This window comes from Manacus vitellinus, unplaced genomic scaffold, assembly GCF_001715985.3.
Source record: "Manacus vitellinus isolate BGI_N305 unplaced genomic scaffold, ASM171598v3 scaffold_9_pilon, whole genome shotgun sequence".
NCBI lineage: Eukaryota > Metazoa > Chordata > Aves > Passeriformes > Pipridae > Manacus > Manacus vitellinus.
The window spans coordinates 22,086,513-22,114,202 of NW_021940917.1; the positions used below are offsets into that span (position 1 = coordinate 22,086,513).

General features: G+C 54.2%; 1 protein-coding gene across 1 annotated transcript; it reads left to right on the top strand.

Moving 5' to 3' along the window:
* The first annotated feature begins 898 nt into the window (after positions 1 to 898).
* On the top strand, positions 899 to 27,690 carry FRMPD1 (FERM and PDZ domain containing 1). The gene is made up of 18 exons (XM_018086104.3): positions 899 to 974; positions 7,582 to 7,731; positions 8,364 to 8,468; positions 9,217 to 9,374; positions 10,598 to 10,700; positions 10,774 to 10,819; positions 11,947 to 12,039; positions 12,984 to 13,091; positions 16,723 to 16,818; positions 18,612 to 18,737; positions 19,856 to 19,975; positions 20,239 to 20,375; positions 21,436 to 21,562; positions 21,908 to 22,003; positions 22,369 to 22,551; positions 22,919 to 23,066; positions 23,437 to 24,114; positions 25,103 to 27,690. The coding sequence occupies exons 3-18, from the start codon at positions 8,368 to 8,370 to the stop codon at positions 27,688 to 27,690; spliced, it is 4,908 nt and encodes a 1,635-aa protein (XP_017941593.2). The 5' UTR covers positions 899 to 974; positions 7,582 to 7,731; positions 8,364 to 8,367.

Here is a 27,690-nt window from a genome sequence, read left to right on the forward strand (position 1 = left end):
CAGCCCAGGCGGTGGAGAACCCGCAGTGCAGAAATGCTGCGAGGGACTGGAGGGGCGAAGCCGGGGAGGCACAAACCAGAGCGGATCGATGCGTTTCCGTGGGCGAGTCCGCCTGTCCTGCCCAGCCCTGTGCTAAAAGCAGCGCTGCGGCGGCCGAGGAGCAGGTCAGACACCGGGCAGGGCACCTTCACAGCAAGGGCAGGGGCCGGAGGAGGAGGGGGAGCTGACGCGGAGGATGTGGGTTCCCGTGTCCCCAGTGCCGGTCAGGCAGTGCTGGGCAGGATCCCGCCGTCGGTGTCCTTGGCACCACCGAGCCCCCTGCGCTGTCTTTCGTGGTGGACGCGGCTCTGCACCGCCGGGGGGACACAGAATGGGAAACGCAAATAACATCTGCCCTGCCCGCTCCCACCATCCTGTCCCAGGCGCACTGCCCCGGCCCCAGGGGAGCTCAGGGGAACAGAGTCGATTGGGAGCACAAACTAGAGACTCAGAAGTTGTTATATCCCTTCCGGGGCTGTCCCAGGAGAGACTCAGCCCAGCAATCCAGGTGTGAAACCTGTCGAAAAGGGGTCAACACTTGCTCACCCTTGGGACCATCAACGCGGGACACACTGCGGGGTGCGGGGAAAGAGCATTTCGGGATTGCACAAGGGTTGTTGCAGGACGCCTGGGGGAGAAACTGAATGCGGGGAAATGTGGGCATCGATGGGGTTTAGGGAGAGCAAACGTGGGGAGAGCGAGAGGGGAGGCAGTGGAAGGGCCGGGGCACAGGGTCAGCATTCCTGTTGGGATGCTCGTCCGGCAGTGCCCGGCGCTGAGTCAGGGCCGTCTGTCCTGCCCCTCCTCGAGCCCCACTTCCAGCGCTGTCTCGAGGGGGAGTCTGTCTGTTCAGCGAGGTCCGTGGGGCAGCACCCGGACCGACCCCCGGTGCTAGTCCAGCCGGACCATCCGGACGATCCAGGCGATCCAGGAAGGTGCGGGTGCGGGTCTCTAGGGGCGGGACCACCCAGGGTGCAGGGTCCGGGGCGGGGGTCCGGGGCGGGTCCCCGGGGCGGGGTCCCGGGGCTGTTGCCGATGAGATGCCGCCGCTGCCTCCGGTGGTGGCCGTGCGTCCGCTCTCGGCAGCAGGTAACGGGATCGCTGGGGGAGCAGCGCGGGGTCCCCCCGCCCTCCGAGAGCGGGTGGTCGCGGGGCTTTTTCAGGGGGTCAGGGTCCGCCGGTGCCGCCGGTTCGCGGAGCGGGGCCGGCCCGGTCCGCGCCGTCGGTCCGGGCTGCGGGAGGTACCGCCGCCCATCCCGCTCCCACCGGGTGTCTCTGGTGCGGGGCCACGGGGTCCGTGCGCCTCTCTTCGCGCTGGGGTGATGGTTCAGCGGTTTCTGCCCGATTTTGCACCAAACGCGTGGGCGACTTTCCTCTTTGGTGCGAGGAAGCCATACGCGTGTACGCCGCTCCCAACAACAACAAAACAAGCGGGCAAAACCCCCCTGAGCGCTCAGCTGTGGGATTCACAGCCAGTGATTTTGGCTTCTTAACCTTAATGGCGAAAATGTTGTGTGAGAGACTTGGTCCGAGCTGGAGCAGGCGGGAGGCAGAGTCACTTTGACGTGCGGGTGTCAAGGGTACCGCTGTGAGCACCTCCGTCCCCGCGGGGCAGTGGGGGAGCTCCGAAGGACAGCGGACAGGGCAGGGCAGCACCTTACCTCGCGGGCGGTAGGGATCTGTACCGCTTCCCAAAGCGCCCGGGTTTGCCCCATCTGTGTGTGCTCGCGTGGCTCTCCAACCTCTGCAAACACACCTTCCTCCTCCCGCCCAGGTAACCTGCTCCGGGTGTGCTTGCTGATCTCCACCTCCCGAGCGTTTTTCTGGCATTCTCACAGCCTGTCTGTGGCTCCTTGTTGCACGGGGGTTTGCCACAGCTGTAGGAAAATACCTAAGTATTTGCTTCTAGCCAGATTTGGGTGAGACTTAATTTGCTAGTGGAATGTGTGAGATAAGACTGTAAGATGGGAAATGTTAGGAACCCCATTAGTCATAGAGGTCTTGTCTCAGAAGAGCAGGCTTGCTGGCCCAGGAGAATCTGCAGAATTAGAGGTGGAAATGACAGTAATGCTGGATAGGAAGCTCCCAGTGAACCATTTCCTTCACTTTAGCCCTTTTAGTGGTGCTGTTCCCGCTCCCATCCAGGGTTCTCTATAGCAAGGCAGAGAGGCAGATGTTCAGAGAGCTGTTGTACAATCTGAGAAAAATCTAAGCTGGAAAAGAAAAGAATTCTGGGTGTCTGCTGGCAGCATTTGATTTTCCCTGCATAAACTCCAGCTGACATTGCCTAGAGAGGCACCCCACCCTTACCCCATTCCCCTGTCTGTGAATTGGTCCATGCAGCTCTGGCAAGACTGATGAGAAGCCTCTGGGACCGGACCAAGGCAAAGACACATGTGAGTGATGGCAGGACATAGCAAAGCAAACTGTGCCCAGCCCTGTGGCCTCTCTGCCTCCCTGGTTCAGCCATCGGGAGCAGGCAAATGGCACCTTTCCACATGTGCTGCCATCCTGCCTTTTACTGATCATGAGTTTCACTCCTTTAAGGTTTAGTAAATTGCCCTCTGAATTTTTGCTGAGCAATGTGCTGGCAAACAGTTCCTTGATGCTGTTCAGTGCTCCGGGCTCTATCCTTGTGGAAAGCAGATGTTTTTAAAGCTGGAGAGAACCTCTGGGGCTCTTGTGAAATGTCTCTGTATGTGGCATGACATTCTTGAACCAGTATTTTTTAAGTGCATATATTTTCCTTTTTGTTTTATTCTTCCTTTCTTGACATTTGCCAAAAGGCCAAACCGAAGCTGTTTCCCAGCCCTTGTGCTCAGTTAAATCCAAGACACACATAGAGATCACCTGTACAGACAGGTGTGGAGGAACCTGTTGTGGTGCCAGCCCTGATCTTGAGTTTTCTGCTGTGCAAACAGTCCCAGGGAGGCACTGGCAATACTCCAGAGTGCTGAACTCCACAGGCACATTGGTTGGTTCCAGACCTGCACCAGGACACAGAGATCAGGGACAATGTGTGAAGGTCTGCACAGAATCTTTTTTTTCCTTTTTTTGCCCTGCTGTGCAATTTGCCAGTGGCGTGCAAATGTTTCTTAGGAGGTGAGCTGCTTGATTCCGTGGTGCTGTGCAAACAGGGGCTGGGGAGCAGGATCCAGCCACGGGCTTGCAGGCAGATCTTTTCTTCACTGTGAAAAGGAGTTGTAAGTCAGGAAAGCAGAGGGAAACATTCCTTCTCTGCTGGCAGTTCTTGTCCTGGGAGACAGAGCTGAAGGGAAGAAAGTCTTCATGCACTTCCACAGGAGTCTATTTTTAGGAGTGAAAGCTATTCAGGAGGGAAGTATTGATTTTCCTCCTTTCCACCTTGAACGTTCTGTTTATCATTTCCTTTGATTTGTGTGTAATGCACCATGCACAGAGCTATTCTTGCTTCTCCCCTCATGCCCTGAGCCCGTCAAGGATGTATGGCCTTTGCTGAAACCATTTTTATTTGGCGCCTGAAGTCTTTGCATGCTCTGCCCAGAATTTCACATTTTAAAACTAATTCTGCTCTTTTGGAGCCAGACTGTGTCTGTGTAAAACCTTGCCATTGCCAGCTGAGAGAGGAAGATGGGGATGTGCAGGTACAGAACAGAATCTCTGCTGCCTTCTCTGGGTTGACAAGTGCTAAATTCTCCCGCAGGTTGTTTTTGACTTAGAGCAGCTGGAAAGTTTTTTGATTGGTGGGGGATTTTTTTTGTTTGTTTGGGTTCTGTTTTGGTTTTGTTTTCTTGTTTGTTTTCTTTTCTTTCATCTTATCTTTTTTCCTTGACAGTATCTGTCTGTAGCTAAAAGCCTGGATTTCCCACGGTATTAAAAAGCAATGGTGCTTTTTTTTTTTTTTTTTTTTTTTTCTGAGGTGTGGCACTGGTGGATACTCTTTGCCTGGTATTACGTAGAAGTGCTGAACATCACAGGCTTCTGACACAGCACAGGTTCTCTTTCTGAGCCAGGGAAGGTCAGAGGACCTGATCACAAACCCTTTGGTGCTGAAGTGGTTCCTCCTGGGGCTCTGGGGGTGACCAGACAGCAGCTGACACGAGAGCCTGGGGGATAAACTGGGCTGCACAGATCTCAATCCCATTAGTGATGTCTGGCAGTGTCACACAGTGTCAGACAGTGTCACACGGTGCCGTGGGGGTGCTCCCTGCATGGCCGTGAGGGGCATGGGGACTGTGACATGCAGGGGTGCCTGTGGCCGTGGGGAGGGCCCTGCTCCGGACCCTCCTGGGCAGCAGGATGAGCCCCAGCTGGGCCTGGGACCCTCCTACAGCAGCCGTGTGTGTGTGGCAGCCATGTGAGAGCAGCTCCTCTCCTCAAAAACCAGCCAAACACTGCAGGCTTATGAGATGGGACAGCCACAGTGGCTTTTTGCATTTTCTTTTCTTAATTTTTGTTTTTGCAAGGATTGTGTTATTTGTATGTGCACAGCCGACGTGGTGAGAGTGCAGAGTGCCACAGGAGCTTTAACCCTGGTTCTCGGGCTCAGCTGTCTCCCTGGCTGTGTCTCCAAGAACATCTTTAGAGGGTGCTGTGTTGAAAATGGGTGAGTTACTGTTCTGTCCTCATGTCTTGTCGGAGCTGGCTGACCTTCAAAATCTTTGCTGCAGAGGTGCCCGGTTGTGCCAGAAGTGTCTTCTGGTGCAGCTCAGAGCCACAAGCTTGGTTTTCTTCTGCCTGCCTGGGTAGCCAGGGACGTGCTCACCCTGTGGTAGTGTCCTGGCAGAAGCAGCAGCTGGAGGAGCAGACACCCCCCCTCGCGGCCTCACCTCCCTGCCCTGAGCTGGCTGTGACGTGATCCCTGAGCTGGCTGTGCAAGAACCTGCTGTTCTCCTGAACCTGCACCTACCTGGCAGGTGGCTCCAGGGACAACCACAGCTGGTGAGCTGGGGTGGCCTGGGCAGGGGCCAGCCCTGCTTCATCTCTCAGCTGTGCAGTGTGAGGATGTATCACCAGGTACACAAGAGATGTAATCATAGAACCACAGCATAGTTTGGGTTGGAAAGGACCTTTAAAGGTCATCTAATCCAACCCCTGTCACGGGCAGGGACACCTTCCACTATCCCAGATTGCTCCAGGCCCCATCCATCCTGACCTTGAACACTTCCAGGGATGGGGCACCACAGCTTCTCTGGACAACCTGTGCCAGGGCCTCCCCACCCTCATTGTGAAATGTTTTTTGCTTGTATCTTGTCTGAATCTGCCCTCTTTTAGTTTAAAACGATCATCCCTTGTTCTGTCACTACAGGGCATGCTAAAAAAAACTGTCTCCATCTTTCTTATGAGCCCCTTGAGGCACTGAAAGGGGCTCTAAGGTCTCCCTGGCATGTTCTCTTCTCCAGGCTCAACAACCCCAACTCTCTCAGCCTTTCCTTGTAGCAGAGGTGCTCCAGCCCTGTGGTTGTCTTTGTGACCCTCCTCTGGACCTGCTTCCACAGCTCCATATCCTTCTGTTGTTGTTCCCCAGGGCTGGAGGCAGCTCTGCAGGGGGGTCTCACCTGAGGGGGCAGAGGGGCAGAATCCCCCCTGCCCTGCTGCCCCCGCTGTGGGATCAGCCCGGGGCACAGGGGGTTTCTGGGCTGGGCCATGTCCAGCACCCCCAAGTCCTTCTCCCCAAGGCTGCTCTCAGTGCCTTCGTTGAACTCGCTGCTGATGGGCTTCCATGGCAGGAAGCACTTGGACAGATGCTTCCAGGAGCCCAGAGGAGTGAAGACAACTTCACTTACAGGTGGACAGTGTCTGCAGTTTTACAGCAGCTTATGGCCACTTCTGATCACATAGTTCTATGTCAGCAGGTGCAGGAAATCTGCTGGTCCCCACTGCTGCTCCTGCCGCCATGTTCTGGTGGTAGCCAACACTTTAAACCAAAGATGTAGCGTCAAAAGTACCGGTAAAACTTTGCCCCTCCGAAAATTTCAGTTTGATGAATTAATACTTTTCCGTGAAAATTTGAAGTTTCTCCTTGAAAGTGGGTTTGTTTTTTTTCCTGCTGGCCAGGTCTGTGCTGTGCATGTCCCGACACACCTGCTGGTTGTGCTGCTCTGTGGCTGCACACCCAGAGGTAGGACCTGGCCTTCAGGTCTATGTTGCTCCTGAAAAGCCAGAACCACCAGCCCAGGTTCCCTCACAAGCTCTCTGAAAGGGTCGGTTGGTTGTGAAAATAAACACCTGTCGAGTCACAGTTCCCTCTGGCAGACCTGAAGGATCTGTGCATCAGGATCCCAGCCCAAGCTGCTTAGTGACATGCTCAGGGGCTTGGCTCAGAATTAGCTGCACAAGGGCAGCTGGGAGTAGGACCTGGGTTGGAGCTGCCATGGGACATCCTGGAATGGGGAGAGGTACCAGCTGTGGTGTCAGAACAGCACGGGAAACAAAGCTGCTCCTGGTGTTGTGCACTGTTTTGTGGAAATAGTGCCTGTTCAAACTGCCTCTTCTAAGGCACCTGTTGTTTGGCTCAAACATTCCCGTTTACCGAAAGCACGATGTGGGTTTTTTTCCTCAGTATTCCATTTGTCTTCTAGGCTTTTCCTCCTTGTCCTGCAGGTTAAGAGACTTTCTCTGGAAATTCTGTTTTGTGAATAGAAGATAGAGAAGTCTGTCCTTTCTGCAGAGCAGCAGAGGGAGGGGGAAGGGGTGGGAGGTGGAGCTGCCAATGGAGGTGGTGAGGAAGTGGAGGAGGAGGATTGTTGTCTCAATCAGCACATCAGCAGCTGGAGTGTGAGGCTTCCAGGCATCCAGGCAGGGAGCTCTGGGAGGAAGGAGCTGCTGCGGGCATGACCTTCCCCATGGCTCAGAGGGAGCATCAAGTGTCTGGGGGGAGTGGGAAAGCCACCTTGTGCTGCTGAGGAGAGAGGTGAGGTCCAAGCCAGCAGATGCTGCTGCTGCTGCACGGGTGTTATGGATGGTGACATCCCCTGGCTGAGAGGGGACACACTGAGCAGGGACCGTGTCTGCTCAGGACACATCCCGTGTGTGTGTTCCAGGCTGCAGAACTGCTGTGCTTCTGCTCCTTCTGTGGCCACTTCCCAGTCACCCTCTGGAAAGGGGTCAGATTTCCCACCCTACAAGCTCTAACTTCCTCTGAAAACACAACTGGATCACAAGGGTCACTGTTCTGGATTTGGAAATGCTTCTCAGAGGCAGATACAGGAGCAGTGTGGCTGAAGGAGCAGTTTGAATTATGTAAGAAAGAAAGCCCAGAGAGTGCCCGGTGCAAGAACTGCTGAAGGGCTGAATTTCCTCTGTGTTTTCTGCCCATGGCTGCACAGGCAGGAAGCAAAATGGGCCTGAGTGGCTCCTTGGGAGGGAGAGAAAAGTTGGCAAACGTGGGTCCTGCCCTCCTTTCCTTGTTAGGAAAGGTGATCTGGGGGAGCACTGTGCCCTGAGAGAGTGCTGAGGGAACAGGTCCAGTTTCTGTGGAGACAAAATGTTTTTTCCTCATTTCTCCAAGCTTCCAGCTATCTTTGCTGTTCAGAAATTAACTTACTGATATTTCTGCTACAGCAAAGGCTCTGCCATGGACCAGCAGCCTGCTGTGCCAGTGTGACTGAGCATGTCCCTGAGGTGCAGAACTTCCAGTGCCAGGAGAAGACTCGAGGGAGGAGCTCGGGACGTACAGATCTCTCAGGCTGACCAGAAGACACAGTGTGAAAGGTGGATATAACAGAGAAACACAAAGAGCTGATAATCTTCATGACTTCTGGCGGATGCAGACATATTTTGTTTCATTTTGTGTTTGGTTCACTCGCAGCCCACAGGTTTTCCCAGGGTCTGAGCTCAGAGTAACAACAGTGGTGCGTGGCTACAGAGGCTTCCTGTGCCTTGGAAGGCACAGTATTGGAGTGTGCAGTTACCACTGCAGTTTGCATTTGCAAATGTCAAACCAATTTTCTGATTTGACGGAAGACTTGTGGTCTGGCAGGTTCGGTTTGGGGGCTGAAAGCCGACCTAGCCTTTGCATCTCCCAGAGAAGATCCTGGATCCATGAAATCTGTGGAAAAGGATAACAGAGGTTGCTGGGTCACTGTCTACCCTGGGAGAGTAACTCACTATGGGTTACTCACTACTCGCAGACAACCAAAAGCACCAGGCAGGGGAGGCTGGGTGGGCAGGGGGATCACAGTGAGTGTCACAACAGGTGTTATCCCCTGTTATAGCTCATGGTCTTCCCAAGGTTTTTTATTATAAAAGAGTTGTGAATTGGTGTTGGTAACTCTGAACTGGTGTCCAGAAGATTCCCTCAGTCTTTTATTTTTCTGTTTTCCTGTGGTTTCTGTCACTTTCAGGTAAATGGAAGATTTGGAGACTAACCTAATCCAGACACGAAAAGCATGTAGAATAGAGCAAATGGTAGCAAAATGGCTTCATCGCTCTCGGGACAGCGCACCCAGGTAAGTGTGGGCTTTGTGAAAGGAGTCTCTGTGATCACCTTCCATCAGAGGCAGCACAGGGCTGTTCCCAATGAACAGGGGCTGGCACAGGCTGCAGATCATACTCGTTGCTTCTGTTGTTCTTGGGAAATATTCGTGCAGTAGTCCCTAGAAAAAGGAAAACAACAGTGGTTTTAAGCAATCCATTGGTTTCCAGGGACAGATGTTCCTGCTTTCCTCCATTGTGGTTTTGTGAGGGAGAAACACAGCACTGCTCCATGCAAAACTTGCTGTTCTTGGAGGTGGGGTCCTGCTTGTCTTTGTCTCTTACCAAGGGCCCACATTTTTGGGCAAGACTGGATTGCATTGACCAGGGATCCTGGTCCATGACTGCTTTCCTTCCCTGAGGTCTGAGAATCAGCATTAAGCTGATCCCAGCAGAGGCTGAGGGCTGGACATTCTCTCGCTGCCTTGCTGGGAGAAGGTGCTGCTGTTGCCTGTGGATGGAGACAGTGGAGCTCTCTCTCCGTGTGACCATGGGCTGGGATGACTGAGAAGTTTTGGTTGCAGCCCCTTGGGTGTCCTCAGCTTTCTCTGGACTCTGGGGAGTTGCTGTTGGCTGTGGGGGAGAGAGCTGAGGACCCAGGGAGCGCTGTCCTTGCTGTGCAGCGCCGTGTCCCACAGAGAGCAGGGATGTGTGTGGGTCCAGGCCCCTTGGACAGGGTGTCTCTGGCTGTGTCTTGTGTAAGTGTGGATTCTGATCCTGCAGGGGCAGCATGTCGGCGATGGTCAGCGCCGGGGACAGCGTCGTCCCCCCTGCCAGCCAGGCCAAGCTCACCGTCACCGTGTACAAGGACCTGGTCCTGCAGCACTACGGCTTTGAGATTTGCCCCAGCCTGCCCCTGACCATCGCGTCTGTCACCGCGGGTAAGCGCCGGGAGGAGAGTGAGCGCCGGGCTCTGAGAGCCCCCAGTCCCCCGGGGGCCTTGGTGATGGACTCCTGCCAGATGTGTGTGGTTTCTGAGGTACCTGTTTGGCGTGTGCCCCTTGGACACTGCAGACAGAAGCCTGGGTGCCCGTGGCACACAGACTGCTCAGGCATCTCCCAGCTCTGAGGGTGCAGAGCCCACAGCAGGGTCCCCACGGGTTCCTCACCTGCACTTGCTCGCTGCTGACCTTCGTGGTGTTTTCTCTGAGTTGCAGAGGAAGAATTTCATCTTATTCTGCTGTGGCCCCAGTGACTTGTTGCTGAACAGATCCTGGGCTTCCAGCCCTGTACCACGGAGAGTTTCACTGTTGGGTCCAGGCAGTGCTTAAGTCGTGCAGATCCACTCCTCCAGCTATAGAAGGGAGAGGTGCTTTTAAGGTGGCCCGAAGGTTTTGAGTCAAAAACTTTGAATCTGTTTCTTTTTTACCTTTCATTTTTCTAACAGGTGCACAAAAACACCTGGTTTTTACCTGTTGTTGTGAGTGTGGCAGCCAGAGAGACACTGTGCCCATTGCCTGTGGTGTGGCTGGAGCTCCTCTGCTGGCCATCTATGTGGGCTGGGGGATGTCCCTCTGTCACCTCCCGTTTCTCTTCCCGTGTGAAACATGGCAGAATTATCTCAGAGTCTTGGGGTATAAAAAGTGGGGAAGGAGTTTTTTTTTCTGTTGTGCTTTTTTTTTCTCCTAATCAGAAAGAATAAACATTTTACTAAAACTGAGGCACAAAGAACCCTTCCCTTGCTGTGGGAGCCCAGGGCTACCAGGCCTGTGTTTGGTTGGACAGTGTGGTGGGCAGTGACAAGGGCACAGGCACACACAGGAGTGGTTTTCCATGGGGCAGAGGAAAGTCTAGGTGGGAGGCACAGACACAAGCAGGGGCACACAGGCTGGCATCAGTGCCCAATGTCCTCCAACCCCTTTTATTTTGCCATCCAGAGAGAGTTGCTGAGGGAAGCAGGTGCTGGGAGGGAAGAGGAGCTCAGTGAGCATCTCTGGACATCCCTAGTGTAGATGTGGCACTTGGGGAGACTGTTAGTGGTGGACCTGGTAGTGCTGAGTTAACAGTTGGACTCCATGATCTCGGAGGAGTTTTCCAGCCTAAATGATGGCATGATTCCCTGGGGGAGGAGGCCTCTGACTGACAGTGTGCCGGTTCCCTGCAGGCAGCACTGCTGAGCGGAAGCTGCAGCCGGGTGACCAGATCCTCCGCATCAACTCCAGGGGGGTGGAGGACCTGTCTGTGGAACGAGCTGCCAGCATCATCAGGTGTGGTGTCACCCCACGCCCGGCCAGGGCAGAGGGGCGGGGGACACGCCTGCTGACCACGTGTCTGTTGCAGGGACGCCGGCGACGAGCTGCTCCTGACTGTGCTGCGCTGCACATCTGTAAGTGGCCTTTCCTCGGCTCTCTTGGCACCCCTTGGCATGGCCATGGCCGTGGGGCAGCTGGGATACCGCCCCCCACGAGGGCCTCCTGATCCCCCACTGGGGGAGGCAGGCAGGTCCTGCTGGGGAGCTGTGGCCAGCACTGAGGGGTGCCTGGAGCACTCCTGTGTGCCAGCGCTGTCTGGGATGTGGGAACCCTGGGCACCCTGTGGGAGGTGCTGTGGCAGCAGGCTCAGCATCCACCCTTGGTGCTCTTTGGAAGCTCGTGAGCTTTTCCTTCTGACTGCTGGAAAAACTCATCCCTTGTTCCTCAGGTTCTGTCTAGCGATGGGCTGGGACTCGGGTGCAGACTGTGCTTTGGGAACACAAGCAAAGTTGCACTGTGAAGTTTTAGTGCTGATTGCCGATCTCTGTAGCAGAGAATTCCCCAGAAGGCACTTGATGCTGGCAGGATGCATTGTCATCCACATGGAATTTACTGGGTGTAAAGGCTGAGTTGCAAAGAAAAGACAAAATTTGGTTTGTGGGCTTCCTGTGAGGTATGAAAGTGGCTTGAGTGGGATTCCATCCAGACCACCTCCTTTCTCCCCTCCCCAGCACCGGAAAACATTTCTGGAGTGTTTTTTCATTTGTTTGGAGGGTTTTTTGTTTTTATTTTGATTTATTCTTAAAACAAGAGTGATGTTTCTTTCAGAAGTTACTGGAGCTCTCAGGCTTGAGATTTCTTGGCTCTTAAGGAAAGGTACACGAGAGAGAAAATCTCAAATATTTTTCCTGCCCAAAGCTTCTCAGGTGTAGGCATCCAATCATGCACAAAGCCAAAGTAATCAGAAAAACTGTAAGCAAACCCACTGATGGGTGGTTTCCCTGTCTGTTAATCTCCTCTCATCTCCCTTGCCCAGTGCATCGGCTGTTGGTCTGGCCAGCCCTGATCTGGGGATCAGGAAAAAATTGGAGTTGGTTATGCAAGACCTGAATGCCTGCCCAAAGAGGCAAAATGCAATGGCTTTTCAGAGAAAAAAGCGTCTGGAAAACCCTTCATGGGTTTTGGAGTGCCCTTCACAGGCCCTCAGGCATTGCTGAGAAGCAAATGGGGCACAAGCCCATATCGTTTTTTTCATTTTCAGGTCACTTTAAGGACATCTCCAAACACAGCCACGCCTGATGCAGGGTTTGGGAGTGACTCTTGCCCTGCTCTGAAGGCAGCTCAGAGCCAAGAGGTAACACCTCCCACCGCCAGGTCCCAGACCCTCTGCAGGGCTGGGATGTGGGAGGCTGTGACCCCACGTGCAGGGTGCCGTGCTCTCCGTGCCCTGGTGTGCTCTGGAAGGTCTGGACGTGCACAGGGGCTCCTCCTGACTCCCATCCTCCCTCCCTGCTGCGTGTCCTCGAGACAGCATGGGGCTGTGGCAGTCCAGGAGGCACCAGCACCTCTGGCAGGTGTAGGATTGACTCTGCCTGGAAGCCACGCAGGAGGATGCTGAGGGATTCTGCCTCTGCTCTTGGGGAACATCGTGCTGTACAAGAGCAGCACATTCGTGCACAGGGACTTGGTGGTTCCTCAACTCATGTGGTTCCTTGTGAGCTTGGTAGGACCCTGTCATGATGAGAGCAAGGTTGTGTGATAGCAGTGCAACAAAGTTGGCTTTGTGACCTTGGGCAGTTTTCTGAGTGGTTTGCAGTATGACAGTGCACTCTGGGAAGCCCAGCGGAGCCGGGACACGCTGTTCACATGGCTGTGGTGTGCTGGCGCAGGTCTGTCCATCACTGCTAGGCTCTCTACAGGTGTTGGTTTAGGTGTAGCCCCACTGCAGACCAACTCTTGGCAGATTCAGAGTCATTCTGGGGTACCCTGGCTTCGTTGCAGGAGGTGTGGAGATGCCTGAGCACAGCAGCTGGCTCCCATGTAGTGAAATTGGGAGTGGGTGCGGCACATGTGTCCCCTTGCTGGGCAGCCAGGCTTGAGCGCAGCAGCTGCCCAGACAGGTCAAAAGGGCCTGGAGCAAGGCTGGGAGGTCAGAGCCTCCCTAGACACGTCTCTGTGGACTCGAGGCAGCACAGTGGGAGCAGCCCCAGGGCAGGGGTGACCATGTGCCCTGCCCATGTCGGGGGCTCTGCTCCTGCCCGAGGCTGCTGCCCTGACCCACCACCACTTTTGTTTCAGGGTGGACCCAAGTCGTCGTTCCTCACCGAGGAGAAGAGGGCGAGGCTGAAAACAAACCCCGTCAAAGTGCGGTTTGCGGAGGAGGTGCTGCTGAACGGGCACTCACAGGTCAGGGCTCCGCGGGGCGGGGACGGGGAGCTCTCTGTGGGTGGGTCCCGGGCTGGGGTTGTGTGGCTGGGACTCACTGTGCTGGTCGCCCTGGGCATGATCCAGGCACCTGCTCCCAACAGCTCCTGGGGCAACCAGAGGGGAGCACTGGTATCTCTGCAGGAGTTTGCGTTTGACTTGCTCACTCGGACTAATATAAAATACCTGCATGCATTTCTGTCCCGTCCCACCGTCATGCCCTAAGCCATCACTTCACAGCTGCAGGAGGCAGTTGTCATCTCTTAAGGTGCTAATCCATCTGTGGTGAAGCCACACTGAATTTCAGCCATGACAAACGCTGATCCTAAAGATGCCAGGTGAACGCTGAGGTGTGTGCCAGGTTTGTGTGCTGCTGGAGTAGCTGGGGTGTCCCCTGCTGGGGTGTCCCCTCCTGAGGACAGGTTACACTGTGATCAGAGGGTTTGGTGCTGGTGTTTGCTTTGCTGTTAGGTGTGACATGCGTTCTCGAGCTGACAGGGTGGAGGCTTGTTGTCCTACCCCTGCCGAGGGTTTCCTCAGAGCATCCTCAGCTGCCTCTGTATCTGACCCTCTTTAAGGTGAGCCAGGTCACAGCTTCCTGGAGGGTGCTGAAAACCCATTATGGGGTTCCTAGTGCTGGTAGGAGACAAACTGGGTCGATATGAGTCAGCCTGTGTAGGTCTGCCTGTAGCAGAAATGAGAATACTTTATAGCTTCTCCAAAGTGTGAACAGCTCCTGAATGTTTCCTTTTTCTTTCTGTGTAACTCAATTAACTCAGTGGAGTGGACTGGGCTGAGTCAGGAGTCATTAGTTCTGTTGAGTTTTCTTTTTTTCCTTCAGAATGAAAAAATTCAGTGGTCAAAATGCCCCACTCACATCCCTGCTCATTAGTGCTATTCAGTCATCCAGGTCTGACCAAATCTCGCTTATTTGCAGTGATGATGAAGCACCCACGTGTCCCTTTTCCTCTTCCCTTTCTTTCACCCTGTTGCTAGGTGTGCTCGTGCTGCTGCCAGGCTCATCCCTGCCTTTCCAAGGGCCGTGTTCATATCCCACAGGTGTTGGTGACAAGTGTCTGGTGTCCTGCCTGTGTGATGTGGTGGTGTGGCCACTCTCTCTGACACAGAATCCAGGTACCAGACCCCTCATGTGCCTGGGAGATGTGACACAGGCCACCAAGCTCACCAGGCAGGAAAGGGCGAAGGAGAGGACGTGCTCTGGAAGTGGGCCCAAGCAGAGATGAGTAAGAAGTGTTGGACAGGACTGGTTGTGGGATACAGGCAGGCCTGGAATTGCCAGCAGTCCCTGCTTTTCTTACAGCTGGGAGTTCACATCAGTATCTCCTGGAGCTTCCATGGAGCTGTGTCAGCCAGAGACTGGGCACTGGTGTCACAGTCCATGGAGTTCTCAGATCCCTGCCAGTCACTTAGTGAATGCAACGTGGGTCTCAAGGGATCTGGAGAAAGGTCTTGAGCAGCCCGAAGAAGGCACTTCTGGAGGGGATGCTGCACATTGCGCCCCCCTACCCCCACGCCTCAGTCAGCATCTGCTGAGCTAATCATACCAGAGGAGTATTAGTGCAGAGGAGGGACACAATCGATGTGTAGTTTGTCGCTCATTTACTGAGAGCATAAAGGTAGGAGAAGTTCATTTGGGCGCTGGTGTCCCACTGGCTTTCCTTTTCACCAGTTGGATATGTACCCTGTTTTGAGTAGTAAAGTATTAGCACAAAAGAAGAGTAAATAAATTTGTTGCATATTTATGACTTCTTTCTGGAAAAGTACTATCCACCACAGCAGCCCTGAGTGCTTTTGGGCTGCTCTCCCTTCCGTAGGCTGATGTACTAAGGCAGCCAAAATGGGTATTATGGCCCTGCAAAACTGCACAGCCTCCTGTTTCAGTAAATATACTGCTCTTGTCATCCTAATGGAGCATGGCTAAGTGATCCTTGTGGTGACGGGAAGGATCCCAGCGACTGCCTTCTGCAGCTGAAACCTGAGACTCTGGGTTGGGAACATAAATTGTTGATGAGCCTCAGTGCCGTCTGGCCCCACTTTCCTTGGGCTGATGATGTATTTCCATATCACTGAGCAATATGCAAGGGACGGGTCCCTCAGGGCTCATGGGTCAGCACCAGGCAGTGTGTTATTAGCAGTAACGTGGGGTAAATCAGCCTTACCTCAGACAGGATGGGTACAGCTGCTGAAGCTTTTAGGGTTAATTCATAGTAGCTTCTGACAGCCTGCACAAAAGGAGAGAAACCCTACCTGGTTGTTCTGGCTGGATAATTGGGAGAGTGCTGATAATTTGTATATGAATCTCTGAGTAGGTGTAAGTTTTGCTGTGTGCTGGCTGTGCAAGGCCCCGCTCACATGATAACTGTGGCCATGGGAGCTCCAGAGGAAAGGCACAGCTGGTGTAACATGGCATCAGTCTCCTGGAACTGATGGAGGACCCAAAGCCTGTCAAAGGTGTGTTCATGCTGTTTAGCACAGAGGAGTTGGATCTTGGGGTTGGCAATACCAGCAGTGTTCTCTCTTTTTTTTCAGTGGTGACTGTAGAGACTTGAACCCCACAAAATGAGGAGGGGAGAATAAGGAAGAAGATTCAGAAGTGTTTATCTTTGCTCTGGCAGCACATCCAGGGTGTGTGGGCTCTCTACTGAGAGGGACTGAGGCTGTGAGATTTGTAACATGTGGCACAGCAAAAGAAACACAAGAGCGATTGTCTTAGAAACACCATTCTTAACCTTGAGACTGTTACAACAAGTCAATGAACCCTTTAAGACTGGAGGAACATGCTGGTCCAAGGACGTGAGAAAGACATGCTGAATAGGAAGTCCAAAGGCAGAGAAGTAAAACTCCTCAGCACTGAACAACAACAGGAACAATGCTGGAAACAGGGAGAAAGGTGCAGAAGAGTGAGGTGGAGGGCTGAAAGGTGAAGCTCCAGACAGCCCCAGGAGGATAGAGGCCAAGTCCCCAGACCCTTCCCAGAGAACCCAACAGAGGAGCTCTTGCTGTGGGTGTCCTTGCCTTGTCCCACACTTTGGGACCTACCTCAGGACATACTGGTGACATCATCTGCTGTTTAGGAAGCCGAGGGTCACAAATCTGAGAGGGATACTCAATGAAAGTGGTGCTGTGTGTTTGTCTGAGTCACACAGCCTTCTCTTGGCTGTGGGAGAGTGGAGGGTGTGGGCAGTGTCCAGGCTGAAGCTGTGACTGGTGAGGATGGTGGTCAGTGTGGGGTCTGTGCTGCCCAGTGCTGGGAGATGGGAAGGTGCCTTTTCTATCAGGCACCACTGCTTTTCAATAATGAGCAGGGAGGATGACTGTCCCCTTTCAGTGTTTGCTGGATCCTCCTGTGCCCTGTGGGAACCACAGGGCACGCCTGGCCATGTGCAGCTGTGGCATGGGCTGCAGTGTTACGGTAAAGGCATTTGTTGTGCTCTCTTTCCCTCATTCCATGCCAGAAGGGTAATCAGGAATAAAGGTAATGCCATGGAAGAGTGTTGCCAAGGCTGAGAAGGGTTTTCCTGGATGCCAGGACTTGCTGTGCCAGGCAGAGCAGCTGGTGCCCGAGGGTCCAGCTGCTGCGTTTGTTCTGCAGGGGAGCTCCCTCCTGTGCATGCCCAACGTTCTCAAGGTGTACCTGGAGAACGGACAGACGAAGGCGTTCAGGTTCGAGAGGAGCACCACTGTGAAGGTAACAATGCTTGGCTGGCTGTTCCCACCACCCCAGTCCAACCCATCAGCAAAGGTGCCTGCAGGGGTCTTGCAGCCTCCAGGTTGCACTGAGAGGCTGGAAGGGGACTCCTGGCTGGTGCTGGGCACACTGGGTTTTCCACGTTCCAGCCTCATTTCTGCTCTGGTTGAGAGCGTTCCCCTGTGGAGACATGAAAGCTGATTAAACCCTTCAGGTTACAGAGCAGCATCTGAGGGAATGATCCTCCTGAATGAAGAGTGATCTTCCCTCGGATGACCTTCTGCTTGAGGGCATCACAGACAAGTTGTCATCATTGCCCTCAAAAATGGTGCTTTCTCCCCAGAGCCATCGATCCAGCCCTTTCTGTAACTGCTGTGCTTAGACACAGGATTACACGCTTCCACTTTCTCTAGCCTGATCTTTAGAGTTGCCCAGTGTTTGTGTTGGAATTAACACGATTTGCCCATGCCCAGTGGCTGGAGGATATGTGGTGTCCTGAAGCACCTCTCTCACCGTGGGAGAGACACACGATGGACACATGTTCTGGGGCTACCAGGCTGAAAGAATTCTAAGGGGAAAGGCAAAGAGCTTTTATTTGTCATGCAGCAAAAACTTTCCTCAAAAAGGGGGAGTTTGTTGTCTAGTTCATCCAAGCTTCATGAAACCATCACGGTCTCTCAGGTAGAGTAAAAGTCTACTTACAAGGCAGAGAAAAAGAAAATGGTGAAATAAAGCAAGGAGGTGGTAAGGAATGGGGAACTGAGTTGTAAAGAGAGGTTTGAATGCCCACCCACAAGGATTTAATTTCTAAAGGATGGTTTAGCTCTTCATCTTTGACCTGAGTTTCTCAGCTCTGACCTGGAACAAGTTTTTCCAGTTTTTCAGTGCAGCCCTCCAGAAACACCCTAATGGGTAAAATCTCCCCAAGTTAGGTGTTTCCAAAAATTCCTCTGCTGCTTGAGAGATTCTGGCTTAAAGCTGAGGTGAGTCAAACATTTTTGTTGCCTCAAGAGGCTTGGTTGAATCCAAGGACTTCTGTTTCAGTTTGTGCTCAGTCAAGCCTTATGTGATGTTTTCTCTTTGCCAAAAATAAACCTTGTTATTTTCATAACACTTAGTATTCTGACAGAATTCTCCATTAAAACTGAAACACCAGTTTCAGTCAGATTTGGTAAGATTTTTACAATCATGCTCTCAAATTCTTGTTCATTGGAGGGAAGTAGTGTTTTTCACCAGTTCCTTGTAGTTTTTCCATGCTTCATAGAATCCCAGAATGGTTTGGCTTGGAAGGAACCTTAATGAGCATCCAGTTCCAACTCCCTGCCACGGGCAGGGACACCATCCACTAAACTGTGTTGCACCAAGCCCCCATCCAGCCTGGCCTTGTGCACCTCCAGGGTTGTGGCATCCATGTCCAAAGTGTTGTAGAGCTTTAGAAAGCTGGAATAGTGAGCAGGAAACACTTGGACCAAGGGTGACAAAAGTGCTCAACAACACCCAACCGAAAACTAAAACTCTGAGTGCAAGGCAGCTCAGGACAGGCAGATCCAGGAAATGGATTTGATGCCTGTGACACCTCGGAGTTTGCATGTTGCTGGACTCTTACCATGGCAAGGTGCGGCTTCCCTGCGTTGTCCTCCCAACCTGCTGGGATGCGCTGTGCTTTGTTTGTACTTGCCTCCCGTGCTCCTCTGCAGCTCCGCAGGCTGGAGTCACACGGTGACATCCTCGTGCTGTCTGAGTGGTGCTCAGCCCCACGTCTGAGCTCTGTGTGACCCCTGTGCCCCTGCCAGGACATCGTGCTGACGCTGCAGGAGAAGCTGTCCATCCGCAGCATCGCCCACTTCGCCCTCGTGCTGGAGGAGCAGTACAACCTGGCCAAGATCCACCTGCTGCACGAGGAGGAGCTCATTGCACAGGTAAGTGTGTCCCATGGCCCTGCAGTGGGGCTGACACCCAGGAACAGAGGCCAGAGAGGGGCAGGGAGAGCCCAGTGCTGTGGGTGTCACCAGAGGGGTGAGCCCAGCCCTGTCTCCAGCCTTACTGTCCCCAGCCTTGCCATCCCCTTCTGCCATGGCCTTCATCCATATCCCTGGAGAAATGGCACTTCTGGGAGTGTCTTGCCCAGGTTGGAGAGCACAGCAGTACCCATGACCTGGCGTTGCTTGGACTGTGTAGAGCAGTCATGGCTCACTTCCTTTGTGCCACCTGTCTCATAGGCCCATTCACAAAGGAGTGTTTGAGCCTTAAAACAGCCTTTAGACAGCTGTGCACCACCTCACTATTTACAGTTCTCTGAGTAGCCAGAGCATTCACCCAGCCAGGGGCCACTTTGGTTAAATTCTGACTCAGTAGTTGGTGTCCTGTCAATGTGACATGAGCTCGTGCAAGGAGTGCTGGGCTCATCCAGTCTTTTAAAAGTGCCTACTCGGGTGTCGCAGCTGTGCTGATGGGTGTGTTGGTTGATGATCTGCTGTGCTGCAGAGGCATTCATGGAATCATACGTAGAATATCCTGAGCCGGAAGGGACCCACAGGGAACACTGAGTTCAAGTCCCTTGGTGCTGACACTGCCAGACCACTGAGCACACGTGCCTGAGGATTTCTGCTGTGCAGGATTTGCCCAGAATAAAATGTGCTGATGTATAACTCAGAGTCTTGACATACAGTGATGATTCAGGGGTCTGTTTAGGACTGCTGTACCTTGTGACTGAGCTCCAAAGCAGAGCAGTTTGCCTCTTCTTCTGCTGTTGTCACATGGACCCAAAGCCTCTGTCCTGGTCACACTGCAAGCGTATGAGATCAGTGGGTGTTTGATGAAGTGTTGCTGTCAAAGGGCTTCCAAGCTACTGCAGGGAGAAGCAAAAATGAGTGAAGAATCAGAGATAAAATTACAAGCACTAGCAAAGTCTCTTTGTGCTTGCTAAGGACAATCTGCACCATCCCCGTGCCAGCAGCTTTAAGCGGCTCCTGTGGGTTCGCTTGCCGTGTGGTCGGGGAGGGAGGAGCTGTGGTGTGATGCCCTGTGTCTGTTGCAGGTTGTACAGAGAAGAGAATCTCATGACTACCGGTGCCTCTTCAGAGTGTGCTTTGTCCCCAAGGACCCCTTGGACCTCCTGCAGGAAGACCCAGTGGCCTTTGAATATCTGTACCTACAGGTGACACTGGGGTGTTCTGTGCTTTGGAATCCCTTCCCACCCCATTCTCATTTTTGCTTTAAACCACAGTGTGCCTGACTCACTCAGCTACATGGATGTGGAATGCAGAGCACTTAAAATCGGAGCATTTCAATTTAATTTGCCCTAAATTCTTGAATCAACTGGTATGGTTGGCTGGTGACACCCTTATTTGGATGCATGGTGTCGTGTCAGTGGTCTCATCCTGACTTCTTTCTGAGCTAACTCTGCTCTCTTTGCTCCAGAGCTGCAGTGATGTGCTCCAGGAAAGGTTTGCTGTGGAAATGAAGTGCAGCCTGGCGTTACGTCTGGCTGCTCTGCACATACAGGAGAGGATCTATGCATGTGCTCAGGCACAGAAAGTGTCCTTGAAATACATTGAGTAAGTTTGCATGTTTCTGTGTTCTGTTGTGACTAAGCCTGGAAAAAGAAGGAGCCACCTAAAAGTGACATCAGCTCAATGTTTGCCTGGTGTTTGGCTCTGGATAGGAGACTGTTTGTGACTCAGAGGGACTGCAGCCTCTTGGTTGTGCTGGTTGTTTTAGGGTTGCCTCATGGGTCTCCCTTTCCTTAATCTGCTGAACTACTTGAACAGTACAGGCAGTGAACACCTGGGCATATTCCAAGACAGAGGGAGGTTCTGATCTGTCACTGGAGCTGGAACTTGAAATTGCAGATCTCTCACACAGTGATGATTACCCAAGCTGCTCCTGCTAGTATTGATTGTAGTAGCTGGAGAGAGGGGAGATAATCACCAGCTTTGCATAGCCAGCACATCTCTTCATTCACCAGAACCATGCCAGAACTACCTACTCTGGGCAAAAGTGATAGATCCTGTGAATTAATGGAATCTGGGGGGAAATGATCAAGGAGCAGGTGTGCTGTGCTGCAGGTCAGTGCAGTTAGGCTGTACCTGCCCTAGAGAACCCCCTGCTTTAGAAACTAGTGATGAGCCAGTTGTTAATCAACAGACATAGATGTGGTGACTCACTGTGCTGCCAGATGTGCCCAGCTGTGTGCAGGGAGCAGAGGACAAGTGGCAGTTGCAGTGTTCCTACCTCCTGGGTAGGTAGTACTTGGGCTGAATAAACCCCCCAGCAGCACACAAGGTTCATGTTTTTGGGTCCAGGGATCTGAAAAGTCATAATCTTGTCACCAAAGTAAGGTGAGTGCAAGGACAGAATCTCCATCCTCTGGGCGATGAGGGGAGATTGGGACTGTTCTGCTGACAAAGCTTGTGAATTAACTCCTGTAAAAGCAGGTGCAAACAGGCATTCTGTGTGAAAGTGTGAGTTCTCCAGCCCCTCTCCTGACCTGGGGCAGGTGCAGGTAGCAGAGTGTATTACAGCCCCGTGAGGCTGTGTCGTGCCTTTGCCCTGTCCTGTGGTGCTGGGGGTCAGCATGGCCAGGACCCCCTGTGCTCCTTCCTCTCTCTCTGGCAGGAGGGACTGGGGAATCGAAAACTTCATCTCTCCCACCCTGCTTCGAAACATGAGGGGGAAGGACATCAAGAAAGCCATCGGGTACCACCTGAAGCGGAACCAGCTGCTGCTGGACCCTCGGCAGAAGGTAGTGTATAACCCCTGAGCCCTGGGACCTCCCAGCATGGCAGCAGTGTCTCTTGGGGCCAAAGAGGGAGTGTCCCTCCTCTGCAGGTCTCCTCCCTGTGCAACACTTGGGGCTTTTCTCCTGCCTTTCCCTCATCTGTTCCCACACTCTCCGACTTCCCTGTGTTGTGTGTCCTGCTGCAGTTTGCTCTGGGATGCCCAGTGGGCCATGTGGGATGGTCCTGGACACCCCTGTTGCTTGTCCAGACTGAGCTGAACGTGTTGGTCAGATACACAGTCCTGCACGAAAGTCTTCCAGCCTGCAGTACCTGTTTCTAAATGGTGTTTCCTCTCTTGCCAAATGAAGCACCAGCTCACAGCAACCCAGGTGCGCCTGAGCTACCTGCAGATCCTGGGAGAGCTGAAGATGTATAGTGGGAAGATCTTCAATGCCACCATGATGGTACGAGCTGTTCATTTATGTAATTGGCTTTGGTGTGCTGCCTTGCTGGTCACACTGCTGCTCCCTGTCCTGAGATACCATGGCAAATGTTGGTAAGGGGCTCTGCTGGGGAAACTCAGCATAGTCCCATTGAAGTGGATAACAGACCAGCCTACATGATAGTTATGCATAAAATTTCTAATTGAAAGCTGTGACTCTTGCTCTTCAGATGAGTCCTGTCTGTATTTTTTGTGTTGTATAAAGTACTCAAGAAATCTCAAAAGGCTTCACAAACTCTTTAAAATACACTGGAAAGACTTAAACCTCGTAATAAAAAAGAACTCTTCTCTCTTCACAAGAGGTTTCTTTAACCTCTGCCCCTACAGCTGCAGGACAGGGAGTCGTACGTGGCACTGCTGGTGGGTGCCAAGCATGGGGTGAGCCAGATCATCAACAGCAAACTCAACATTGTCACAAGCCTGGCCGAGTTCCCCAGCATCAGCAGGGTGGAGCTCAGCGAGGAGTCCGAGAGAGTCAGCACGGTCAAGATCTACCTGCAGGACCTGAAGGTGAGTGACTCTGCCACGATGGGCCAGAGAGTGTGGGAGGAGTCACTCACACCACCTTCTCAAAATCTTACACTGGGCTCGGGGTGTGACCTGCACAAAGGGCTTAGGACAGACTTGGGAGAGAAAGCTCATAGGAAGAACAAAAAAAATTACTGGAGAAAAGTGATTCTTCCTGCTCTCCTCCATCAAAGGCACAAAAGCCAAGAAAAATGAATAGATTTCTCTTCTTTGTGACTCCTGCAAAAACAGACTGAAGGGTGTATGGTGAGAGTGGGTGCCTTGCCATTGGGCAGCATGTTCCTGCAGACAAATATTTATCTATTCTAACATTTTCTCTTTTCTCCCCACCCCAAAACAAATGAAACAGGTGCTGACTCTGCTGCTGGAATCAAACAGTGCAAAGGATCTCGTCTGCCTCATCATCGGCTACTACAGACTCTTTGTGGATGCAAACACCTCCATATTTACATGGGCAGACAAAAAACAGCAGCTGCACCGTGTCTCAGCTGAAGAAGGTTTAAAAAAAGCAGCCTTTTTTTGCCAAAGGATGGGGAGGAAGTGGGTGGATCCCCCAGCGCTGGAGGCGTTATTCCCTCCGGGGAACAGCATCCGGAGGGGCAGTAGCCCCGAGCTGCGCGGTGGTGCCCACATAGGATTAAGGCTGGCCTTGATTATCTTAGAGGGCTTTTCCAACCTTCATGATTCTGTGATGGGGCAGGCCCGTGGGGGTCGAAACCGAGTCTTGGGGCAAGGGGTCAGCTGGAATTTGCCCTGACACCCTGCTCTGGGGTAAAAATATCCCCGAGGTCCGGCTGCACCTCCCCTTGTAGGCTAATCCCCCTCCCCGCCGCACGGGACGGGCTGACGCGTGTGTTTGAATCCCAGGGTACGAATCTCGAGCCTGCAGCGACTCTGAAGACTCCTGGGAGCTGGAATCCTCCTCGGACCGTCGCGGGGACCACTCCGCGGAAGAGGGCAGCGAGGAGAGGCCAGGGGAGCCTCGCAGTCCCGGGGGGAACGGCACCGACCCGCGGGACGGGGGTGACAATGCCACGGACAGCACGTCCGAGGCGTCCGACTCGGCCAACTCCGAGAGCCGGGGGTTCAAGACAAGCTGCTCCAGCGACTCCATGGACGCGCTGGAGGAAGATGAGTTGGAAGCGTGTTCCTCCTCCGGGCCAGAGCTGTTCCACTTCTACACGCCGACCGTGCAGGAGATGAGCAGCTCGGACAGGAGCTTCGTCCCTGTGTGTGCAGCGGGGAGCCCCGACGGGGCGGGGGCCCGGGACTACTTTTGCTTCCTGCAGGTGCCGGCGGCAGAGGGGCCCGGGGGCAGCCCCTCCGAGCAGGGCGCGAGGGCGAGCGCGCTGGAGACGCGGCTGTCCGAGATGGATACGGCGGGCTACTACAGCCTGTGCTACGGCACATCCTCCGCCGGCAGCGCCCGCCCCGCGGGGCACGGACACCTCGTCCTGGAGCCACCCCCGGGCTTCGGCGACTCCAGCTCCGAGGAGGAGTTCTACGATGCCGCCGACAGGCTCAGCCCTCCAGGCGCGCTGGCAGGTAACCCCACACCCGCGCGGTGCAGGTCACCTTCCTCCCTCCTGGGCTGGGGTGCTGCCTGTTCTCCCATCAGTCTGCCTGGGGGAATCACCTTCCAAAAAAGTTTCCCCAAGGTTTTTGAGGGACCTTCAAACACCCACGCTCCACAAGCCACTCCTCAACATGACATTGCAGGGGGATTTGTTATCACATCTAAGCACTGGGTCGTAGGAAAAGTCAGTTTTCACATGAGTGTGGCATTCTGGAATCTCTGCTCTCTTCCTCTGAGCTGAGGAGAGCCAAAACCTGTAAAACATTGTTTCCCAAGATCAAAAGTCATATTCAGGTCAGGGACATGTTATGTGGCTGGATCAAGGATTCCTGAGGCTGAGCAACTCCCCAGTCATTTTATTTCCTCACAAGGGAGAGGATTCTTTTTTCTTCTCTGTCAGTATTAACTGAACCTCTTAAAAATTTAGTTTATGCCATTAAACAGTTTTGACTTTTGCACTAGTGCATTATCACTCTACTGTGTTCAGACAAAAAATTATCATCTCTGGAAGTTTTTGTCATCTAAATATCCAGCTGGGAATTTCTGACTGTGTTTCTAGTTGATGATAACCCTACAGCCACGGGCAGTGCTCCTGTAGCTGCTGCTGCTGTCACCCAATTTAACTGGGGAGTTACAGCCACATCTGCCATCAGGTGAAACAACTCCAGCACACCTGGGAGGGGACTGTCCAGAGCACTCATAATTAAACCTGAGCTTTGGTGCTTGTACCCACAGACACAGGCTCTGCCTTTTCCTTGACTTCTCTGACGCCAGGGAGGGGCTTGATCATGAGAGGTAGTTTCCCCTGGCCCTGGGAGCCAGGTGTTGCTGCTGTTCATTTGTGTTTGTGATTCCAAGTGCTGTCCTGAGAGGTTTTTTGGCCCACTGCATAGGTGTATGGATATTCTGCTGCCTGGAGCTGTTTCCTGATTTCTGTGGTTTTTTTCTTGCCATCAGGCTATGATCTGACATCCCCGGAGGGTACAGAGAACTCCTCCTGCATCCCCAAGAGACTGAGGTGCTACAGCTTGGGGGAGGACCCATCAACAGGGCAGACAGTGAGGGAGAAGCACAGGGGGGAGAAGGAGCTGACGTATGCCAAGAGCCTGAGGAAGAGAAGGTCTTTCCTGAAAACCACTTACACCTCCCAGGTCAGTTTCCCCTCCATGGGGACCAGCCTCCTCCTCCATGAGGACACGGGGAAGGACATGGACACGGGGCTTCCTGTGGCCACCCAGGCCCAGAGGGACGTTGCTGGCACAAATTCCTGCTGTGACCCGATGGAGATGGAGCCTGACACCATGGAGACAAAGTCGGTGATGGAAGGAGTGGTTTCATCCATTTCAGCGGTTCGCTGTCCTGGTGACCAGCGTGGGGAGGAAGACAGTGGCCTCCAGCCAGAACACCCCCCCTTGCTGTCCGCAGAGGAAGAGGAGTTCCTGCCCAGAGGACAGAGCAAAGCTGCCCAGGAAAGTTCCCCACTGGAGACAGATCCCAGGGCGCTGAGCCAGGGAAGCTGTGTGCCCACTGAGGGCTGGCTGGCCCGAGGGGCGCTGGAGGAGGGGGACGAGGTGATGGTCACTCAGCACAAGGCTGGCACTGTGACCCCATCCTGTGACCAGGAGGGGACCTGCCCTGCTGACAAACTCTTGCTGCCACCACTGGCTCCTGGCCCCAGTGTGGCCCCTGCCCAGGAGGTGGCCAAGGACCAGGGGCTGTTCCCAGCTCCCTGTCAGAAGAGCAGAGCCGGTGGCAGCTGCTGTGCCGATGGCAGCAGTGACGTGCCCGAGTCCTGGGCGAGGAGCCCACAGGTGGTGAATGGGGAGGCCCTGCGGAAAGTGCACGAGGGCCACGCAGGGTTTCCAGATGCAGCCCAGCTCCTGGCAGACTGTGGTGCCTCTGGGGTTCTCACCCGCCTCTCCTGGCTCTCATTTGGGGTGAGGACAGACCTCACATCACTCAGTCTGGCACAGGACAGGGTGGATGTTCCACTCGAGCCTTTGGCCTCTCAGAGAACCAGTGGGTGCACAGGGGCTGATGTTGTGGGAAGGGAGATGCCAACGTCCCCAGCTGGAGCAGGCTTTGGGCAGGAGCTGCTGAGCAGCTCAGGGCTGGGTGATAGTGATGGGGAGCCCAGAGGACACACAGGGAATGTGGCTCAACAGCAGCCGCAGCCTGCACAGGCTTCTTTTCCCAGGGAACAGGCTCCTGAGGTGGGGAAGGACTCCTGCCTGGCTCCATCTCCTGGGCTGTTTAACTCCTCAGGCCCAATTTCCTTGGGCTTGTTGGGGAAAGAGGCAGGAGACCACAGGGCTATGAAACACTCCTTCCTCTGCTTTAACGAGGAGGAGGGTGAGCAGACCCCTTCCTGCCCCATCCCGGTGAGGCCCCGGGGCTGTTCCCCAGCACAGAGCTCTCTGTCCCCACACGGCACCAACAGCTGTGGCTGCCGCCTGCCCTACATCGGCTGCTTCCACCAGCCTGACAAGGGGGAGCACGAAACCAGCCCCCCTCCATTTCTGGGGCCCCTCACCACCCCTCCAGCCAGCTGCTCCAGCCTCCCCGGGACCCCTGTGAGCGGGTTCCCAGTGTCCATCGGGGGGGATGTGGCCGGGCGGGACCCCCATGTCCAGGCGCTCGGGCAGCTGAAGGACCAGGCGTGGCTGAGCCCCGCGGATTTCTCCCGCTTCCTGGCCTACACGGCGGAGCTCCAGGAGGTTGTGGGGAAGCTCTCTGGGAACCAGGCCACCCACCTGCAAGATCAGTGCACAGAGCAGGGTGCAGACAGCAAGGGTGCCCTGGGCTGGGCCTCCCGGGATCTGCTGTCCAGCTGCCAAGCGCTCCTGAGCACGGAGCAGCCTCTCACAGAGGTGCAGCGGGCGCTGAGGGCGACGTTTGACCGCCTGGTTCACCTGGCAGTGACCTGCTTCCAGGTGACGCACTGCTGGCGCTGCAGGCAGAGGCAGCAGGAGCTGGGGGCCGCGCTGGGGGACGTGGTGGGCACCTACCAGGGGCTGGTGCAGGCTGTCTACCAGCAGCTCCACGGGCAGGGCTGCCCGGAGCTGGGGGCCAAGCTCCTTGCCCGCCAGCACATGGCCCTCTCAGCTGCCATCTTCTGTCTCCTGCAGCAGTTCAGGGCACCCCTGCGTGTACAGGCGGTGGGCACACGACGGCATGGGGGGGACAGAGCCCAGCCGTATGCCCTCTGTCCACCTCAGGCTCTCCCCCATGGCCATGTGCAGCCTCACAGCCCCAGGATGGCCATGGGAGGACACGTCCTTCACAAGAGGTGCCACGGGGAGCTGGGCTCCCCAAGAGATGCTGTGCCCAAGGGTGCTCTCGGAGCACTGCAGTGGCGTGTGTGTCCTGCTCAAGGCTCATCCCTCACCTCCCAGCGGCCATGCAGGTGTCCTCTCTCAGGGGGTTGTCTCAGTCACATTCTGTCACCTGTGGGGAAGGACAGGACCCTTTTGGCCTACCTTTCACCCGCTCCTGGATTCCCAGGCAGGCTCTGGGACATCAAACCCCACCCTGGCCTGAGGTGA